Source organism: Glandiceps talaboti, chromosome 3 (genome assembly GCF_964340395.1).
Source record: "Glandiceps talaboti chromosome 3, keGlaTala1.1, whole genome shotgun sequence".
NCBI lineage: Eukaryota > Metazoa > Hemichordata > Enteropneusta > Spengelidae > Glandiceps > Glandiceps talaboti.
The window spans coordinates 24,843,401-24,863,111 of NC_135551.1; the positions used below are offsets into that span (position 1 = coordinate 24,843,401).

Below are 19,711 nucleotides of genomic sequence, written 5' to 3' on the forward strand. Positions count from 1 at the left end.
TTTTTTGCGAATTTCCAATATTTACACGATCTTGATCACAGATTGGTTAGCTTCGTACAACAGGGGGCAGTACTATCACTCACGGCTACTTGTGTAATCTGCCACTTTTTACAACAGTTTAAGCAAACCGAGACCACGATAACAACATACACTTCTCTCATTCACACTTATAACATAGGGTCACGATTATGACTAGGACTAATCCACATTCATACACACAGCGAGAGAGACAATAAGTCACAAACACACACACACACAAACAAGCACATACATTTAGACACAGACACAGACACACACATACATACATACATACATACATACATACATACATACATACATACATACATACATACATACATATATATACACACATGCAGGTAGGCACAGTATAGACAGAGACATACATACATACATACATACATACATACATACATGCATGCATACATACATACACATATACACACATACATACATACATACATACATACATACACACATACATACATACATACATACATACATACATACATACATACATACATACATACATACATACATACAAACATACAAACATATATATATACATCCATGGATACAGACAGAGACAAACCACACACACACACACACACACACACACACACACACACACACACACATGCACATACACAATCTCTATTTTGAAGAGAAGACTGAAAGGATTTGACAATAAACACAATTTGAAAGATATACAAAATAATTTATTTCACTCAAAATAACATCTGTTGGACGGTAAAGGGTGAAAACATCAATATGTACAATTTAGGTATTACATTTTATACAAAAGATACACTTTCATAATCCATTTCATAATACAAATTAAGTACCACATAATTTTTACATCAAATCTGATCTGCTTGATATATTAAAGTTTATATATGTTCCATACTGTAGAGTCAAATGTAGAAGTCTTCATGGTGGGTTAAAAGACAATGTGTGCAATAAAATAACTAAGAAATAAATAGTGCACCATTCATCATTACCTTCTTAATATAATGGAAATACTGCCAATGGGGTTGTAGCACAACTGGTACAGTATACGCAATTAAAGATTCAACTTTTCAAAGAGTTTGATTTGTAGGGCATCATTCTGTTTTGGTAAGTTTATTCATACCCATAGCTGTTAAAACCTTACACCACAATACACTGTTGCTTTGGTTACTAAAAATGAATTTATTCTGTTTCTTCTGGTTGACTTTTTCACTAAGTAGAAAATGTCCCAATTTCCTGAATATCTAAATCTTTTCTATGATCTACAACCAGCTCCTTTTAGTCTATCATCTCTTCACTTATTCTACCTTTATGAGAAATCAAAAGTTGTTCATACAAATGAGTAAACCCCAACCCTTAGACTGATGTCAACAATGTACCATTCCTGATCTGACAAATGTACCATATTTGTATATCGCTTAACTGTCCCAATAAACACTATCATTGGGCAGAATTCTGATTGATTTACAAACACATAGTGTTAATCTACTGTTGAATTTGAAATTTCATCTCAGGACCTCGTTGAGTTAGAAGTAAAGAGAGATCTCGAGATTCGATGCCATGGATAGAATCTTGACTAGCCACTTTTACCTTGAAGCCATTATGTTTTCATACACCAATATATTATTACTGATGTATTGCAGTCTGTCATAATGTGCCAACATAAAACTACAAAAATGTTCTTTGAGAGAAAACTCTTAATTTAGGCACACTATTCTGTCTTATGAAATTGAATCATGCTGTCAAAGTCAAACGGTATGTTGTCTTATTGCAATATATCAAGGAATGTATATATTATGTTGTCATGTTGCAACATATCTAGGAATGTTTAGAATGATAGGTCTACATTTTGAAATGTGTCAGGTAAAACATAGGGTATGTTATCATGTTAAACATACTAGTATGAAATACTATGTAATAGGATATGTTATCATGTTCAACATATCAAATACTATAGAGTATGTTATCATGTTCAACATATCAAACCCTATGTAATATAGGGTATGTTATCCTGTTGACAAATACATGACTGAACCCCATGGCCTCACAGTGCATGGTGGGGCGTACAGAAACTATATTTGTGAATGATGTAGTCTATATTAAGGCTGTATTTTCATGAGCGATAGCAAGCAAAAATACAGAACACACCACATCAAATAAAAGGGTATGGTATCATGTTGAAGATAAGTAATGCATCTTTAGGTATGTTATGTTATTGTAATAATACATTGTTGTACCATGACCAAGGGTTCTTATTACTTCCGAGTAACATTTCACATGTTCAGGTCAACAGACTTTGTCAAACTGTCAGTTTGCTGACTTTACCACTCGGTGGCATAGGAAGTAGCATTACTCGTAAGTAATAAGAACCCTAGGTTTTGGTACATGAACTGATTATTACTATGTTTTACTACCTGATGAACGGGTTTAATGATGGTATGTTATGCTTAAACATAAATGATAACATCTCAAACAATATATAGTAGTGTATGCTATGATGTTGTCACATACATTTGAATCAATGACTGCATAGAATGGAAAGCTGTCGTATGAAATGCTACATATTGAGAAAGTTATGGTATGTAGTTACACATTTCTGGAAGAGGTAGCTGCACCTTGAGGAGGAATTGTGATGTTGCAACATATCTCTGTATGCACACTGTAATGTTGCAACTTATACCTGTAGACACATTGTTATGTTGCAACACATCGCTGTATGCACATTGTTATGTTGCAACATATCGCTGTATGCACATTGTAATATTGCAATATATTACTGTAGACACATTGAAATGTTGCAACATATCTCTGTACGCATATTGCGGTATGCTATGAAGACATGTCTCTGATCATGGAGTGTGCTGTGAGTTACATTAACTTAAAATTCATAGATAATGTTGTCATGTTGCTATATCTTGATCTTTTGTGTAGTTTGTCCATAGTGTACTCAAACACTTGGCTTCCTGCATGGACAAGAAAAGACAAATTGGTCAGTTAGTTTGTAAAAAAAAAATTGAAAAAAATAATGTTATCTAGTATATAGGTGACAAAAAAAAACACATTTCAAATTCAATTTCAAATATTTCATAGTTACACACACAAAGTTATACAGTATTTGCTCAAGTTCAACACAATGTACACTATAAACTGTTGAAAAATTACACTGGTAAAAGTTTGAAAAGCAAGACTGATGTTTCATTCACACATTGTGGACATGTTTATCAGGCTGATGTTCTGGGTTGGTCACATGACTCATCACTGGTATCATGTGACATAAGAATGGAATCCCAGATGTGTGAAAGTCCACAGTGTGTGGATAAACGCTTCAGTTTTGCATTCACAAAATATAAACAGTGTTTTGTGTTTTGTGTTAAAATTTCAATGTATAAATAGGGATGTGACCTTACCCTTATAGTACAGTCATCTACTATAGAATCCATGGTTAATGGTAGGGGTCTAGATGGAGGTCTTGGTGCAATTTCTGGTTCTGATCCTGTTCCTACATTAGACTTAATACTCCTGATACGGACAGAGAGAGAGCAAATAAAATTAATTAGATGTATGCTTAGAGCACAGAATACTGGTTAGATATACATCATACTCAGAATTGATTGAATGCAAGTCGACAATAGCAAATATAACTACTGACTATTTGTTTACATTTCATGTCAATATTTCACAATACATTGTCTCTAATACTACGGCAGTGAGGTTTCTACATCAGGCCTTTCAGCTGGAAAAACTGAACTGTGAGAGTAGAAAGTGATATGACACATCTTAATTTTGATGGGTATTCGAAGTATATCAAATTAGGATTAAAGTTTGCATGTCAAAACAGTTGTCTGGCAGAGATATAGAAAAGTTTGTTCTTAACAAATGAATAATCCTATTTAATCTGTACAGCTTCACTTATAAGATAGTAGTAATCTGGATCCATGGGATTCAAACGTTGGGGTTTAATTAAAGGCCATGGTTTCAGTCCTAGGTTCACAGGTGAATGTTCTTTTATCAGTGAAGCCATAAGGATTACACAGGATTTTTCTTTTGTACTGGACCAACTTTTTCTATAGCTCTCTGCCAGGCAACTGTTTTTCACATCTAAGTTTTAATCCTAATGCGAACTCAGCCTTTTAATTACTTTATGAAACCCTACATCCTCGATTGTGTAATGTAAAAACAACGTACAACACTGAGGGATCACCGAATGACTGTGCATATCATACCCATTTTATGTTCCCGGCCCCAAGAACAATTTAGATAGATAAGAAACAGGCTTCCCACAGACCACTCATTACAAATAGAAACAACACCACACTCCTGCCGACAAACAGGCACTGTATGTGCACACACATACATGTATCACTTGTAACTTTGAATCAATACACTTGTATGTGTCAAAATCTGAGCCTGCAATGTTATGACTTTCAATAGCTTGTTTGTTCCAAGGACAATGTGTGTGTGTCTGTGTATCAGTAGGGGTTGGATGATGTTGTTTATATTTGTATTGAGTGGTCTGTAGGAAGCCTGTTTCTTATCTATCTAAATTGTTCTTAGGGAACATAAAATGTGTATGATACCCACAGTTGTTTGGCGATCCCTCAATGTTTTAGTTGTATTTAGCTGAGATGAGTATTGGGTCCCTTCGGACTACAAGACCAATAAGAACAAGAATTGACACTAACCAATGTAATATTTAGACTTACCTTTTACCCGATGAGTGTCTGCTATGTCGACTACCAGCACTTTTAGTAGATCCAATACTGCCCTCAGATCTGAGACTCTTCTTTGTACTGTCTCTACTCATTAGACTGTATACTGATCTATGTTCTGATAATTCTTCTATGGCAGACAATGGACCTGGACGACTACCAGATCCCAAGGTACTAGGTAATATCGGGTCACTGCCAACTGTTCCATCTTCTATGGCTGGTAGACTGAGCTCTGGCACTTCTGGAAGTGACAAGGGCTGTGAAGGCTTCTGGTCAAACACATTTATCTAATGAGAAATGATAAACATTTATGTAAAGTGAAAACTATATACTTACACATCTATTAGATATTAAAAATACTGGTCTTCATTCAGCCAAGAAAAATGTGAGGAAACTAAGGGGCCTTCAAGCTGATGACAAGACATGACAAAACTCTTATCATGTCAGGAATATTTTCTTGATGAATGAAGAACTATTACTACCTGTGCAAGCATAATTCATGATCAATCAGGAAAAACAATGGCATTTTGAACATTTTCATGCACATTACGAGCACAGCACAACCAATGATGTAGACACACATTGTCATGATGTATCACAACAAGGGTATATTTTCCATATTTTTGTTTACAGGTTAATAACAATATTTCACACTGATACTGCAAATTTCTCATACAAGGCATTCCATTGTAGGAAAAACACTGTACAAATCAGACGTGATATTATTCATGTATTTAATTAGTTATTTATTTGATTTTTATAAGGCTGTTGGACTGGATGCAAATGTTTTCTATGTACTCTGCTATGCTCGTTATTTTGTAATTACTGTCCACATAGGATACATTGATAAATACACAACAACAACAACAACAACAACAACAACAACAACAACAACATAAGCCAAACATTAAAAGTCACCTACCAAATCTCCTATACTGGGTCCTTCCGTCATCCAAGCATAGTCTTCTTTCTTTTCTAGTATCCTGTCAAATGATGGAAGACACTTAATAGTAATCTTTGGTATATTGTAAAATACTTTCACTAAGTTTTAGTAAACACACATTGGGTTATTGGTGGCCATGCAATTAGCTTGCATACCTCTTACAAGAGCAGTCTGGTTTTGAACTAAAAAAATATGACTAGGTCTGTGTGTGAGAATGTTGATACTTAACATAACTCTACTGAACAACATGGGTTTTCTCCAGTTACTTTGATTTCCTCCAGATTTAACTTGAGGGCGCTGCTCAGTACTAGTATTGGATATTAACATACAAGTCAAAATAATGACTTGTGTACAAGTTGAATATCATCTATGAAATGGTTGCCTAGTAATCATATCATTACTTTGGACTCTTTTAATCAAAATTTCCATCCACAATGCACCTCACTAGTTAACAAATTGCCAGACTGAATGATTTTCTCAATTTAGTGACTACCTTTTATAGAATACATACCTGAGAGTGGCTGCTTGATGTGTTAGTGCATATTCATACATCAATCTAAGTCGTCTCCTTTCTCTGTCTCTAATTCTGGACCTAATTCTGAATTCTTCATTCATTCTTTCAATCTCTGGATCATCTTTCCTTGGTTCTAAGTCCAAAGTAAACGCTGCCAGAGGTGGAAGTGCCACCTAAAAGAGAGACAAATGGGTATGTTTTTTTATATGTTTGAGTTAATCATCATTGAGAGATATACAAATCTACTATTTCATGACAAATATAGGCAGTATGAAAAAGCACAATTGCAGACGTTCATTCAAAGTTGTTTCAGCCTTATTTGGAAAGGGGAGGTAAAAACATTAAGCATTCAAAAGGTAATGTTTGAGGTAACCTTTGCAAAACTGAAATCTGTAAAAACAAAAGTATTTGCATATTTGTACTTGAGGGCACACTTGCAATAAAGCCCTGCCTCTTCATCTACATACATGATCACAATAATAAGAATTTGCTCTTACATTGCTACTTTCACTAAATTGAAAGCTCTTCTATATCTTACAAGAGATGTATTTTTGTACAATTGATGAAACACTTCTCTTGTAAACTTGGTGCAGTCATATCATATTGATGCATGTTTTGAAGATTTCAGCCAATGATCAACCTGTAGAGTACTCACCCTAGGAAATTGTTGGTCTAATGCTAATGCCTTGGGATGAACTGAAGTTCTTCTACCCTTAGCACCAGCAGATAAGTAACCTTGCTGGTGGTTGTTGTTCTACAGAAAGACAGAAAGTCAAACAGTTATTCAAGGCAATACATGATTAGACTGTAGGATACATATCATGTTTCTAAACTACCACTGTACTATACTACCCAATACCCTGCACAGTGCAACCAGAATTGGTTGCAGCCAATCGAATCAAATATAGTTCTGCTGTAAAAGGTGTCAAAATATCCATGATGCCAGCCTTTCAATGATTTATCAGACCACACACCTAACATTACATCAATAGTAAAATCAGTTGCCAAAGTCTGGTAGTTTGTCAAGTACAAACAATTGATAAGTATCACCATAACAACAGGTGTCCTTATCACCAGACACAGAAACTATTCTGCCAGTTTGATTTTAAACTACATAGTGATATCTGTTTGAACTTCTAATCACAAATTCAAGGCTGGGCCTAAATCCTTTGATCTTACAGCCACAGACCCACAGAAGTAGAACAGACGTGAGTGATGGCGTGATAAGTTATAACGATAGCAATAGCACAGAATGTCATGAATGTTGTATTTTACAGACTTATACACGATGAAACTTTCTTTGTTCAAACTATTCAAGTAAGCTTCTTCATTCTGTTGGATCATAACCAGACTTAGACTAGTTTACCTTTTTACTAAATTGTTGTGTTACAGCCCATTGGTGGACTGATTTACCCTTTGTGCTTGGTCTGGAAGGCTCCTTATCTTCTTGAATTTTCACCATAGGTACAAAACTTCCACCAGTAGTATCAGGACCTTTTAATGATGCCATACTATGAGTGCTGGACAGCGATGCAGCTGTGGGAGGAAATACAAATTAGAATTAGTTCAGATTTGATTCAAACCCTTCAGTGTGGGTTACTTTTACAACAATTGTTTGCAGTGTTCTAATCTAAACATGGTCTAAACCTACTCTTTGTAAGATTGGAACATTGGATTTAAAAAAAAACAAAAAAACTTGTTTTGGTACATTTTTTGTAAAATCTAATTTTTGTATTTTTTTTACCGATAATATAACATTTTATCAGTTGAAATAATGTGATTCAATAGTGACTGGAGTTGTGTATTGTTCTGTAAAATAGTATTCTGTGATTTTATTGTACACTCAATAAAGCCATATAACAAACCAAACATCTCAGACAAAATGAGAAAATGTGCTGTGAATACTTGATAGCGATGATAAACAAGTTACAGTATGCACATTTCTGCATCCATTCTGTCAGGAACTTCAATGTCACATGTTTTCGTTAATATAAAAAAACAAATACATTTTTTAACACAGTTGTATTCACTCTAGGAATGTACACAAATCCAATCACCGTAGATACAGAAATTTAGATAACTACTTCTAAAGACTATACTTTGGGCCAATTTTTATTGTATATCCGTGCTGGCGATCTTGTTGTTTTACTGAAATAAACTACCTAACTAATAATATCAACTTTTGGCTAAAATTAATAATTTTAATTCACATAAGTTAGACTTAAACTTCATAGCCTATTGATATAACCTGTAGTGTAGTTCAACTCACTGTAGCCCTAAACTATTGTATGTTGGAAAAACAACTTGCTTATAATTAATTTGCTTATTATACATTAAAAATATATAATGATCCTTATACAATTATTACATATACTTGTGCTGTAAGGAGTGGTGCAAGTGTGTGATTATTATGATGCACTGGAAGGGGTTTACAAACTATGGAGAAATTTGTGAAAGGAACGGGGATTCATTCCTGTGTAAATTTCCAGTGTAGGACTAAGGCAAAGCTTAGCAACATTCCTTCTCCCTTTTTCTGTACCTTTGTTCCATCGATATCAACTTTAATAATTAACTTATCAGTTCTAACACAACATGCTGACCATACAATTTCACAAAACACTGTACTTCACGATCACACACACACACACACTGGCACAATAAAATCATCAAGTCTGGGGAGGGCAAACACTGTGCACTATATGACAATGAACACCCACGTATTTTGTAAATTTCACCCTTCTTTTCTAGTAGAAGTTTCCGTAGTGGATGATTTTTGTGTCTCAAAAGCCGGGCGTTAAGTGTCCACACTGAAAGTAGGAGTGTTTGTTAGTGAAAAAAACAACAACAATAAAAAAAGTAACACATAATATGTACAGTCTGTCAATCTATGGGTAAGTAAAATTGATGTTGGTTTGGTGTTTTACTCATATGACATGACATTTAATACACACCCTCAGACAACTTCTAATGCAAAAGAAACAATTACATACATTTGTAGGTGCCATGCACAGTGGGATGTAGAAGTAGTCAAGTTTAAATGTTCATCAGTTAGAAAATAAACAATTGCAGCCATTAAAATCATCAGGTCCATGAGTAATGTTTTCATATTAGAAGCCTGTTTTTACTGCAGTGTGAAAGAACAGCAATGCTTATCAGTGTTCAATGTGATTGGGGAAAGGATCCTGCTGTGTTTGTTGTGTCTCTGTTATTGTTAGTCTAGAATTGAAATATGTCTATAGCACTGTGTCAAAAACATAATGTCCCATGAGTGAAACACCAAGCCTACATTATTTTAGCTATCATTAAATACACAATAACTAAGATATTACAAAGTGTGTGTTAGATGTTTCATTTTGAGTGTAATACTGTAGTTGTATGCATTCTGGTGCTGGATTTATTTTAGCTGAATATGCACATATTTTTTTTTTTTACTTTACATACAGCATTTCCCAGTGAGTACATATCAGCAATCAAAGTGCAACTCAAACAACCCTTTTCAGGGACACCACATTCTCTAACTAACTAGATCTACCTTATATAAACCAACGTTTCTTGAGTGTCTGGTCTTTAAAAGTTCAAATCAACACGTGTGTGTCTGTGAATCTGTCTCTGTCTGTGTCTGTCTGTCTGTCTGTCTGTCCAGCTGTGTCTGTGCATGTGTCTGTGCATGTCTGTTCATGTATGTGCATTCTGTGTGTGTGTGTGTGTGTGTGTGTGTGTGTGTGTGTGTGCATGTGTATGAAAAAAATTCTTTCTTTGTATAAACATGTGTCTAATTTCCCCCACTCAGTGTTCACCAAAGTTAAAGTGTGCTTGATGCCCCCAAATTGCCACTTCATCAAATTCTTCATGTACCAAAATAAATACAACTATAGTATACACAACCAACACATGATAGTCTTAAACCTGTGCTGTTATTTTGTTCAAGAAAACCCATTCTCAGTTAAAACCAAGAAACAAACTTTATACATTGAGTAAAAATGATATCAACATTAACTTGATTAAGGCATTTTAAAATCAAATATAACTGCCAACAACTGTGTGAACTTTTCACTGACTATAATAGGCACTCAGGAGTCATGAATAATAACAATCTTTATTTATACTGGATAGTTCTTTAAGTACATAAACACTTATCTCCCAAGAAGTCCATTGAGGGCCATCCCTCACAGGTTCAGTGTTAGGGCAGGAGGAAACCAGAGTACTCGGAGAAAACCTGCGTTGTTCGGTAGAGTCAAACTGAATGACACTCTTCTTACTTACAGCATGGTAAGTTTAATCAAACCCCAACCACAGTGGTACGAGGCAAGTGGTTTAACAACTTGGCCACCAACAACCCAAATATTCATTGTTCACTTACTGCATAAAGAATTCTGTTGACAGCCATGAGGCAATGTGACTCACAGCAAAAAATCCCCAAATGTGGTACAATGCCAACTACCCTGCTTACATCGTCATCTGTGAGTTTGCACCGGTGTCTCACTAACTGCTTGTAGTGCTGAGCCTGACTCCCAAGGTCTCACTTTCAAATCTATCTGCATACCCCTAACACATATGTTTATACTCAAGTGACAGTAGCAAAAGATCGGGTTACAAGCATTATTCCCCAGGTGAAAATATTTAACATAAAACCCAATTTAATCTGATTTAGAAAGATGTTAATGTATGTCTTCATGAAGTCTAGTAAAATTTATAGAAAATTAGAGATACAAAAATATTCCGATACCAATATCATTTTTTTTTTAAATAGTGAAAAACCCCAAAAAATCCATACAAAATACTTACATGATGGTGAATCTAACTGACTTTCACTGATGACACTTTCTTGTAAACCAAACGTTTCTCTAAATACATCTGGTTTCTGGATGTCTTCCCAAAAGTTATCTACATCAGTTTGAGTTTTCAAATCTCCTTCTTTTATCTTCTTATCCTGCAGTTCTACTATCTGTAGAAGAGAGAGGAACATACACTTAGGACTTGCATTTCTAGTGATGACTTGGTATATTATGGAGAAGAGAATAACTTACAAATATTTACAATTATTTATAAAACATTCATTTGAAAAAAATTATGTTACAAATTCCATGAAACAGTGAATAAATGGAGGCTGTATGAACCAAGGAGCACTATAGTAATGTTATTAGGCATGTTTTAAATACTGAAAGGACAGCAGTAACAACACAGAAAATGAGTGGTAACTTTGTGTCTGCTGTCTTGTTCATGCTACAATATCCAACAACTCTGGCCTTCAATTTAGGCTACAGAACCACTTGCAAACAGCACTCCTAGTGGCAAAACAATGAAATCTTTCTGATTACAAGAATATAGCAAACTGACATTGCTACAATAGGTGTAAGCTGGACAGGAAACAAGTGTAGCAGAGTCACAGATTCAGTGAGTAGACAGGCTATCCATATTAAGAACAAGTCATTGAGAATGACATAGCCCCGCTATGATTGGGTTTTAAGGAACTGGCAGTTTATGTTGTCATTTTCTTGATATCACTACTCTGATCACGCAACAACACTTGTGAACTTAAATCAAACAGACTTAGATATGTTGTGCCTGCACGTTGGATGTGGAACATGCCTACTCTGTTGTGTCTCCTTGTTGGAAAGAAACACGGACAGATGGACGGACGGAACTCAATCCATAAGTCCCCGTCCCGGACTTCGTCTGGCAGGGACTAATAAAGAATGAATACTTACCCTGTAATAATGTGTTTTAGGTAGATTCTTTAGATGGGAATTATCATGAAATAATTTGGATTTCTCATGTCTCTTCTTCACATGATGACTGTCAGCTTTCTAAATGTAAAAAAGATCAAAACATTGTACATGATTAAATAGAACATAAAACATCTTTGGTGCAAAATTACTTGTCTGCTACATAACTTCAAAATATATAACTATTACTAGATTTTAATTCTTTTCATGTTTATCCCTTAAAAAGTACCAACTACCATGATGGATTATTTAATAACAAAGTCCCAGTGTAGTGGAGTTTGGCATGTGATTGCACAAACAAAAAATATGGTGTTTATACCCTGGTTGTTCCACGTCATGATATAAATATCTACATCATTTGTTTTCTGGTGCATGAACTTTTGGGTCATAACTTCACCATTACTCTTCCTGATTTTGATAAATTGCACAGGTATAATTATATCATTCCCCCAAATTTTTCTTCACTCAACCAGAAAATACTCATGACTAAGGAGTTTTGCCCCACCTTGTCTTTGACTTGTAGTGATAAGGCCCCTTAGGTAACTCATATTTTCACTGACCGAAAAGAAAAAAATATCGGGAACAATATCTAAACAGACTACCAAGCTTATGATTTCATCTCTAAAGCTTTAGAAAATAGTTCAAAAATTTGCTTGGTTTATGTTTATTTATGAAATTTATAAAATTTAAACACTTCTGCAACATATGCAACAACTGATAACAAAACTCACATTAGTAGAGCTGTCATCTGCATTTGTCTCTCTCAAGAACCCCATATCCCAACATTTTGGCATTCATTTTGATTTTTCTATATCAATATTGTTTCAATGCACTTGAAAATCATCAGCATAAAAACCGTATATGACAAAAACCACCCTACTTACTTCCTTTTCTTCTTTTTCTGCTATCTTTTTATACAGTTCATCTGTTTTCTTTTGGATATCCTTTCTCTGTTGGTGTACTTTTTCATTGAGTGCTGTCATGTACTCATAGTAGTAATGGTTTCTTAGTTTTGTCAGGTCCTCAAAGATTTGCATGTGTTTCTAAAACAAGTGTAAGGTAAACATGTTATAAATCTCATATAGTTGAATCATAAACTCTGCAGTGCCTATGATAATATTACATTTGACTTTAAAACTATGATATTAGATTATGAATCAATTTCTTCACAAAACAAATTTGTTTTAACTTTATGGTGTAAATCATTACTATTTATCATAAATCTGACTAATACAACCAAGATCATTATTGTGTCTCAAGTAGGCTACACAGCATCATTTATAATTGAACTGTCTATTTCATCCCCTCTATGACATTGTTTATTGAGAGCCTAGACATCTATCTATCTAGTCTGTAGTAATTGCATGAATTTATCATTGTTTCACTGAAGTGACAATCAATCAAGGTTTTATCTCTCTCATGTAAAAACTGACCAAGAATGACATCTAGTCAGGTTTTGACCCGATTTGTCCTCATTTACATATTTGTTTGTAATCATCATATTTCCGCTGATGGTAGGTGCCCATTGATGTCAAACAAAGTTGTTACTTTGCTAAGTTTGCAAGGCCTATTACCAGACATAACATTTTCACTGCCAGAAACAATGTCTTCAAAACAATGTGTTCATTGAATAAACTATGTCTGTACGTGTTACATTGTAACTTACTGTTTGTACCAAATACAACTATCATTGATACTGTGTTGCAAATACTATTAATGATGTTTCCACTAAGGGGAATAGTAAAATAAAGGTGATGGACAGTTCAATTTGATACAATGATGTTACATAGACCATACTTTACACACAACAGTAATCTTGGCTGTAGATGATGTGTATTCTTAAGGTTGTACAATTTACATGAAATAAATAAATGAAAATATAAAGAGAAAAATTCAGTTTATAAATTTTTTCTTATTCAAGAGATGGTCTTTTATTAATTTCTAATGTTCATCACTTTTTTTGTATTGTTTTATGATGAATATTATAAATGTGAAATAATTATAATATCTTTTCCACAGTTCTAAACTTAAGTACAAGAAAAACTGCGAGTGCAAATTACAATTTTTGGCACACCGAATGACTGTAAAATGCAACATAGGAAGATAAGTTTAAAAGTCAGTAGAAGAGAAGCAAACCAAACACAGTAAACTTTGTTTCATCCCTACATCACAATCTCCATGGAAACAATTATGTGTGATATGTCAGTCTTTCGAACTGTAAGACTACTAAGTTATCAATGTATACAGTATATCCTTAAGGCCATCATATTTTTTTCATATGTTTCTCATCACATGAGTACAACTATAATATTTTAGCAGCTGTTTCATAACAGTAGGTAAAAATGGAAACAATATCATCATAAAAGCTACATAACATTTTCTTTATGCTTACAACAAGGGTTACAGAAATATCAGACTATGTCTGTGTGTCATGATTTTTATATTTTAGCCATTCACTGTAGGATATTTATTTCAGCTATCATAATAATAAACAAAGCTACATTGTATGTACATTTGTCTGTCTGCTGGCGACATCTGTGACTCTTCTACACTCATGATGAGAGTGTCATACTCACATATTCAACCAACAGACAGATTAGTATTACATTTTATTAATAACATAATTAATTATCATAATTCAATTATGTAATGTTGGTTAATATTTTTAGTTAAAACCATATAAATCATGAGTTAATTTAGTAATGAGAAACACATGAAGAAAATGGCTGCCCAAAAGAAATATGCTAATTATGTCATTGATATGCAAATAAATATGGTATATGTAAATTACATGTTATTTGATATGCGAATGGATCAAACACTGGGGTTTCCTGGGGAGAGTGATGTCATGGGAAGGTTAAAACTTAAACTGACACGAGAACACATGCAGCGATACAAAAAACACCTGTGATTGTTAGTAAGAAAAGACATTAAACATTATTAAAGTTTAAACAGGACATAGTCATAACTGTTGAATAATGAATAGAAGGAAAAACAGCATCACAATATTAGCTGAAATAGTTTAACATCTGAAAGAGGAAACTGAGTCTGAAAGGGAAGTTAATAATAGACATTCACAAAATGGGAAATTTATTAAAATATGAAATGGTCTACAGCTGTCATCAATGGTATTCATTATAATACAGGTGATTTCAAACAGTTTTTACCATTAGTCAGGAGTGTTGTATGTGTAATTTAAATGGATTTTTGTCCGATAATAAATGAAATCTACCAAAACTGGTCGTCAAGTTACCGAATATAACACATGTATAGGAGAATATCAATGTATGTAAATTTATCAATGAGTTAATTAAAATGATACACAGCATCTGCATGGTAATTACTTATGTTTCAGGACAGATGAAATAAAATGGTTACTTTGAGCTTTTGGCAAAAAAAAAAAACACATAGTGAAAACAAATTCGGTAAAACTTTTTGAATTTGGAAAGTCAATATGTTTATTCAGTTAAAACAACTGCTAATTTTTTTGAGTGAAAATGTTTACTTTTGAACATCAAATTAAAGGATCGGAAGCTAATGATTAATGATATTAATAGAGAGAGAATTTTGATTATTATTGACAAAATTATTTATCAGTGGTTATCTTGAGGGTGGTACAAATGTAAATAAAAAAATCTACACATGGTATTTCGCCAGGGTTCTTAACTAAAATGGAATAAGTTATGGAAGTTTATACAACGAGTAACAATGAAGTAAAGTACTTTCTCTATGTGCTTCACTCACTTATAGCATTCATACCAGGTGTAAAAGTATACTGTTTCAATCGGTTTATTTACAAGCCCAGCATGTGGCCTCTCTAATGTGGTCAATTAGCAAATGAAACAGTATATTTTTACACTTGATATGGATGGTATAAATGACTGCGGTACATACAGAAAACGCTTTACTTTGGTGTTACGGGTTGTACTACTACAGTTTCCAAATCTTAGCAAAAGACATTGTACAGTAATTAAACAGCTATATTCTAAATTATATTTTATACTTGTTTTACAATTTTTAATTCTTTTTCAAAATGTTCTTGATAATGGGAATACAGTTCAGATGCAAAGATGTTATTTAGCACATATGACATTATCACAATAAGATAAAACTTGTGAACAAAAAAAAACATCACAACCACAAAACAATGATAACATGAATTCAAAATAGCACATAGATGACATAGTGACAACACAACACTATAAACCTGTGCTTTTTTGTTTGTCTTACCAATATGGTACTTCTGAGATATAGTCTGGTATCAGAACTATCTAGACTAGCCAGGAGAGACTGTGAAGAGTTGGGTGGGTAATTTCTTTAGATTAGTTTTTTTTTAAAGAGAGATGGGGGGGTAAGCATAGCATGCAATATACAAGCAAATCATGGTTCATATTATATAGCGATGGATTTGTATGTTATCAGAGTAATGCCAAGTACGTTAAGTATCTATCCCAGTTTTGTTCCCCTCCCTTCTCACATCTTGTTCATATTTGTCTTTGTGAAGCATATCTAGACTTGTAACTCCTTTTGCTGGTTTTTATAAAGTACACGTGAGTGTGTTCATTTGATTTGAATCTTGAAATTATTCACCAACCACTATTTTTTGAGTCATATATACTACACTATATATTATGTAAATTTCACCTGTATCTTGCCCAAGATAGCCTCAATGATCACTTTCAATCCAAAACTATTTCAAATTTACATGGTCCATATTTTAGGCATCATATGTAAATCATATGTAAATCAGATGTAAATCATTGAATATTCTTGCCAGTTGTAATTTTGCTTTGAAATTATTATTATTTTCTTTTTCTGGAATTCTTTGAAAAACTTTTATTTAATTTATCCACAGCTGGAAAATATTACTGTTTTGTCTGCAATTCCTGTTTCGAGCAAATTATCTGATAATTTTTTATTGCAAATTTTTTACACTAAAACATACTAAATTTACATGCACACCATAATAATTGTAATGTAAGTTGTATGTAGACCTACAACAGCTATACTTTATTTTTGGACCCTCTGTTCAATTTAAAATTTCAGCATACAGTTAAAATTATATAACTTTATCTACATCACTGCATTAAAACTGACTGCAAAATTTACTCTGTTCTTGACATTATTAGATATTCTGATTGTGGTGGAGAGAAGAGGTGAATCTTGGCAAAACTCTGATAACATAACTATATTGTATATCTTACTAAAAAATTAAAAAAAAGTATATCAACCAATCACCATTCCTTAAATTGTCACATGCCAAGATATTAAATTTGTCTATTTCATTATAGCATAGCTCTTTACGGTGAGGTTATCATCATGCTGGTGAGAGTTCTGAGTAATGCATGCATCTATCAATCAACCAATTAAACTTCATCTGTAATGATTTATTTTTTCAATGATACAACATGCTTATCTATTAGAAAGCCTGGAAAAAAAGTTGTTAAGAATCACTTATTTAAGTACATGCGTTGAACAGAGTTGAATTAATAGCTACATCATGTCAAGTCCTTACAATGCAAGATATACTAGTGTAATGCATTACTATCATAAAAAGAGAGTAAAAACTAAATTCCATTCTCTATGCATTTCAGATCAGCTGTCTAGAATAGAAACTACAAGAAAACTGAAGGGTAATAATAGTTTGGTGTATCTTACCTCCTGTAATTCTTCAAGTCTCTTTGCTTCTCTTTCTTCGTCATCATCAAAGTGTGAGGGCGTCTTGGATTTTCTGCCTTTCTTCTTGCGCTTTCGAAACCTCTGATGAAAATATTTAAGACTTTTATTTTGTATGTAGTCAAAAAACAGCAGACACTCTCATGATTTAGCAACATTATTAGTTGAATCATGATATAGTGGGTCGTTTTTATCACCCCATGTTATCCTACATTCTCAATCTCATCATTGATTGTCAGTATAAACAGGCGTTACATTTTGATGATTGTGATTTTGATGCCTGTGATGCCAGCTTGGATCAGTGATTGTCATTTTCATTTTGTTGTCATGAATACATGGTATATCGATATCACTTTTATTTCAGGAATTTGTTCTCGCAACAGACAATAGAATTTTTACTGACCAGTCATTGTGATAAGCTGCATTGAAGATAGTGCATAATTTTAATTATTTGTGTGTAGCTCTCTTGTATTTAAGCAATTCCTATATACCTTTTTTCATCTATCGTATCAATTTTGTATTGTTTTCAGAATTGTAATTTTAACTGCTGACAGTTTCCCAATTTCCCCTCATGGGATCAATAACATAATTAATATATATATTATTGGTAATATTTTTGCATTTATGACCATAACCCCTTATCAATTATCCTTGTTTTAGTAACTGCTTATGATGATACCTAGGTTTTACAAAAATCAAATTAAAAATGAAAACCTATCAAGAGACTTCTGAAGTACAGTACCTGGTGCAATTACATAACTGTACATTTTTTTTTCAAATTTAAAAAACAATCACACTTTATTAAAAAATGCCACCAATTACATGCATAGATAAGTTGTCTCACTCATCATAAACAACATTGTCTAACCAACCAAAAGTTCTTACCAATAATCATTTTGGCTAGACATAGATAATCAAAATTACAAATGACAATAAAATTCTAACTCACCATTTCAGTACTGGTTGGTGATTGTGTTGGTAAATTACCACTAGCTAAGAATTTCCTACGTAGTGTACCATCTGACACATCAGACAATGGTATGCTGGTATTAGATTTTTGAGACTGCCTTGTTGATGGCCTTGACTTTGCCTGCAAGTGAAAAAAAAATGAGAACATTCTTATTGAGCAGTGTTTTCAAAAATACCTACATGTAGCTGCTACAATTATACTACAGTAGTTAAGTTTTGATTTTGATTTTTTCAGCCTTTTTTTCGTTGTTGAGCTTTTTTTTTACGTTCTGGGGGTTTTAACAGTTTTGAATGCAAAAACCTGGAATGATAAAAAGCTATTAAAAATAAAAATAAATATAAATCATTTTTTTTTTTGAACGCTCAAAATAAAAAAGTAATGCTACAATTATTGCAGAGTTCTATGCTATAACAAGCATTCCGAATGTAAGATGAGAGTAACTTTTTTCTCTGTTAACAGTGTAAAGTGTCAACCCCACCCCAACCCCCTTCGACTTTCATATCATTACCACTACCAGTACCACTGGCTCAGCTCAGGGAGGTACAATATAATAATATCATCACATCACAGGCTCCATGCACAGAAAACAACAGCACATCTGAATAACACGAAGCTATAAGACAAATATTCATGTCCGAACTAGAAAAAAACCATTCAAGTTCAAACGCTTCCCCACACACTCGGACATAAATATAGAAAGAGAGCGGCTGAAATTGTCACCCCAGCCAAAAACCATTTCTCTGTCAATTTGATAGTAAAATTGTGGGTTATGATCAGTGTCACCAAGGCCCTTACATAAATCGAGCTAATTCGCAGCCGTTAATGACCGATTGCGAGAATTTCACACACAAACCTCATCTTCAGCATCCGTAGCACTCATTTTGGTTGTGTTCTTAGCAAAAGAGACCTCCTTCGGCTCTTTTTGCTTGTCCGGAGATGACGTCTCGCTCTTTTCGTCAGCCATGATTGCTTGTTGTTTAGGCAACAACCCTTATGACCTTTGACATTAATACTGCCCTCTCTAGATATTCTTGAGAAATGATTATCGTATTTATTTTCGCGTTTGGCTAGGATTTTGATGGTGAAATATCGATCTGATCATTATATCCTCATCAGATATTCGTTCCTCCCTTCTCCTGACGATCA

At 33.7% G+C, this 19,711-nt stretch overlaps 1 protein-coding gene across 1 annotated transcript; it reads right to left on the bottom strand.

Moving 5' to 3' along the window:
• Window positions 1-836: 836 nt before the first annotated feature.
• Window positions 837-19,536, bottom strand: LOC144432782 (uncharacterized). The gene is made up of 13 exons (XM_078121063.1): window positions 19,419-19,536; window positions 18,545-18,685; window positions 17,578-17,679; window positions 12,804-12,962; window positions 11,902-12,000; window positions 10,979-11,138; window positions 7,560-7,729; window positions 6,849-6,947; window positions 6,191-6,366; window positions 5,659-5,719; window positions 4,731-5,023; window positions 3,435-3,546; window positions 837-2,990 (listed from the first exon to the last, which is right to left on the bottom strand). The coding sequence occupies exons 1-13, from the start codon at window positions 19,527-19,529 to the stop codon at window positions 2,928-2,930; spliced, it is 1,746 nt and encodes a 581-aa protein (XP_077977189.1). The 5' UTR covers window positions 19,530-19,536; the 3' UTR covers window positions 837-2,927.
• Window positions 19,537-19,711: the final 175 nt, after the last annotated feature.

What these genes read in the sequence shown, in the direction of transcription:
- LOC144432782 (XM_078121063.1), bottom strand. Translation starts at nt 19,529, where the DNA reads ATGGCTGACGAAAAGAGCGAGACGTCATCTCCGGACAAGCAAAAAGAG. An exon ending in TCAGTTAGATTCACCATCAT is followed by an intron (nt 7,730 to 10,978) that starts GTAAGTATTTTG and finishes TTCCTCCCACAG; the next exon opens with CTGCATCGCTGTCCAGCACT. An exon ending in CATCAAGCAGCCACTCTCAG is followed by an intron (nt 5,720 to 6,190) that starts GTATGTATTCTA and finishes ATCATTTGACAG; the next exon opens with GATACTAGAAAAGAAAGAAG.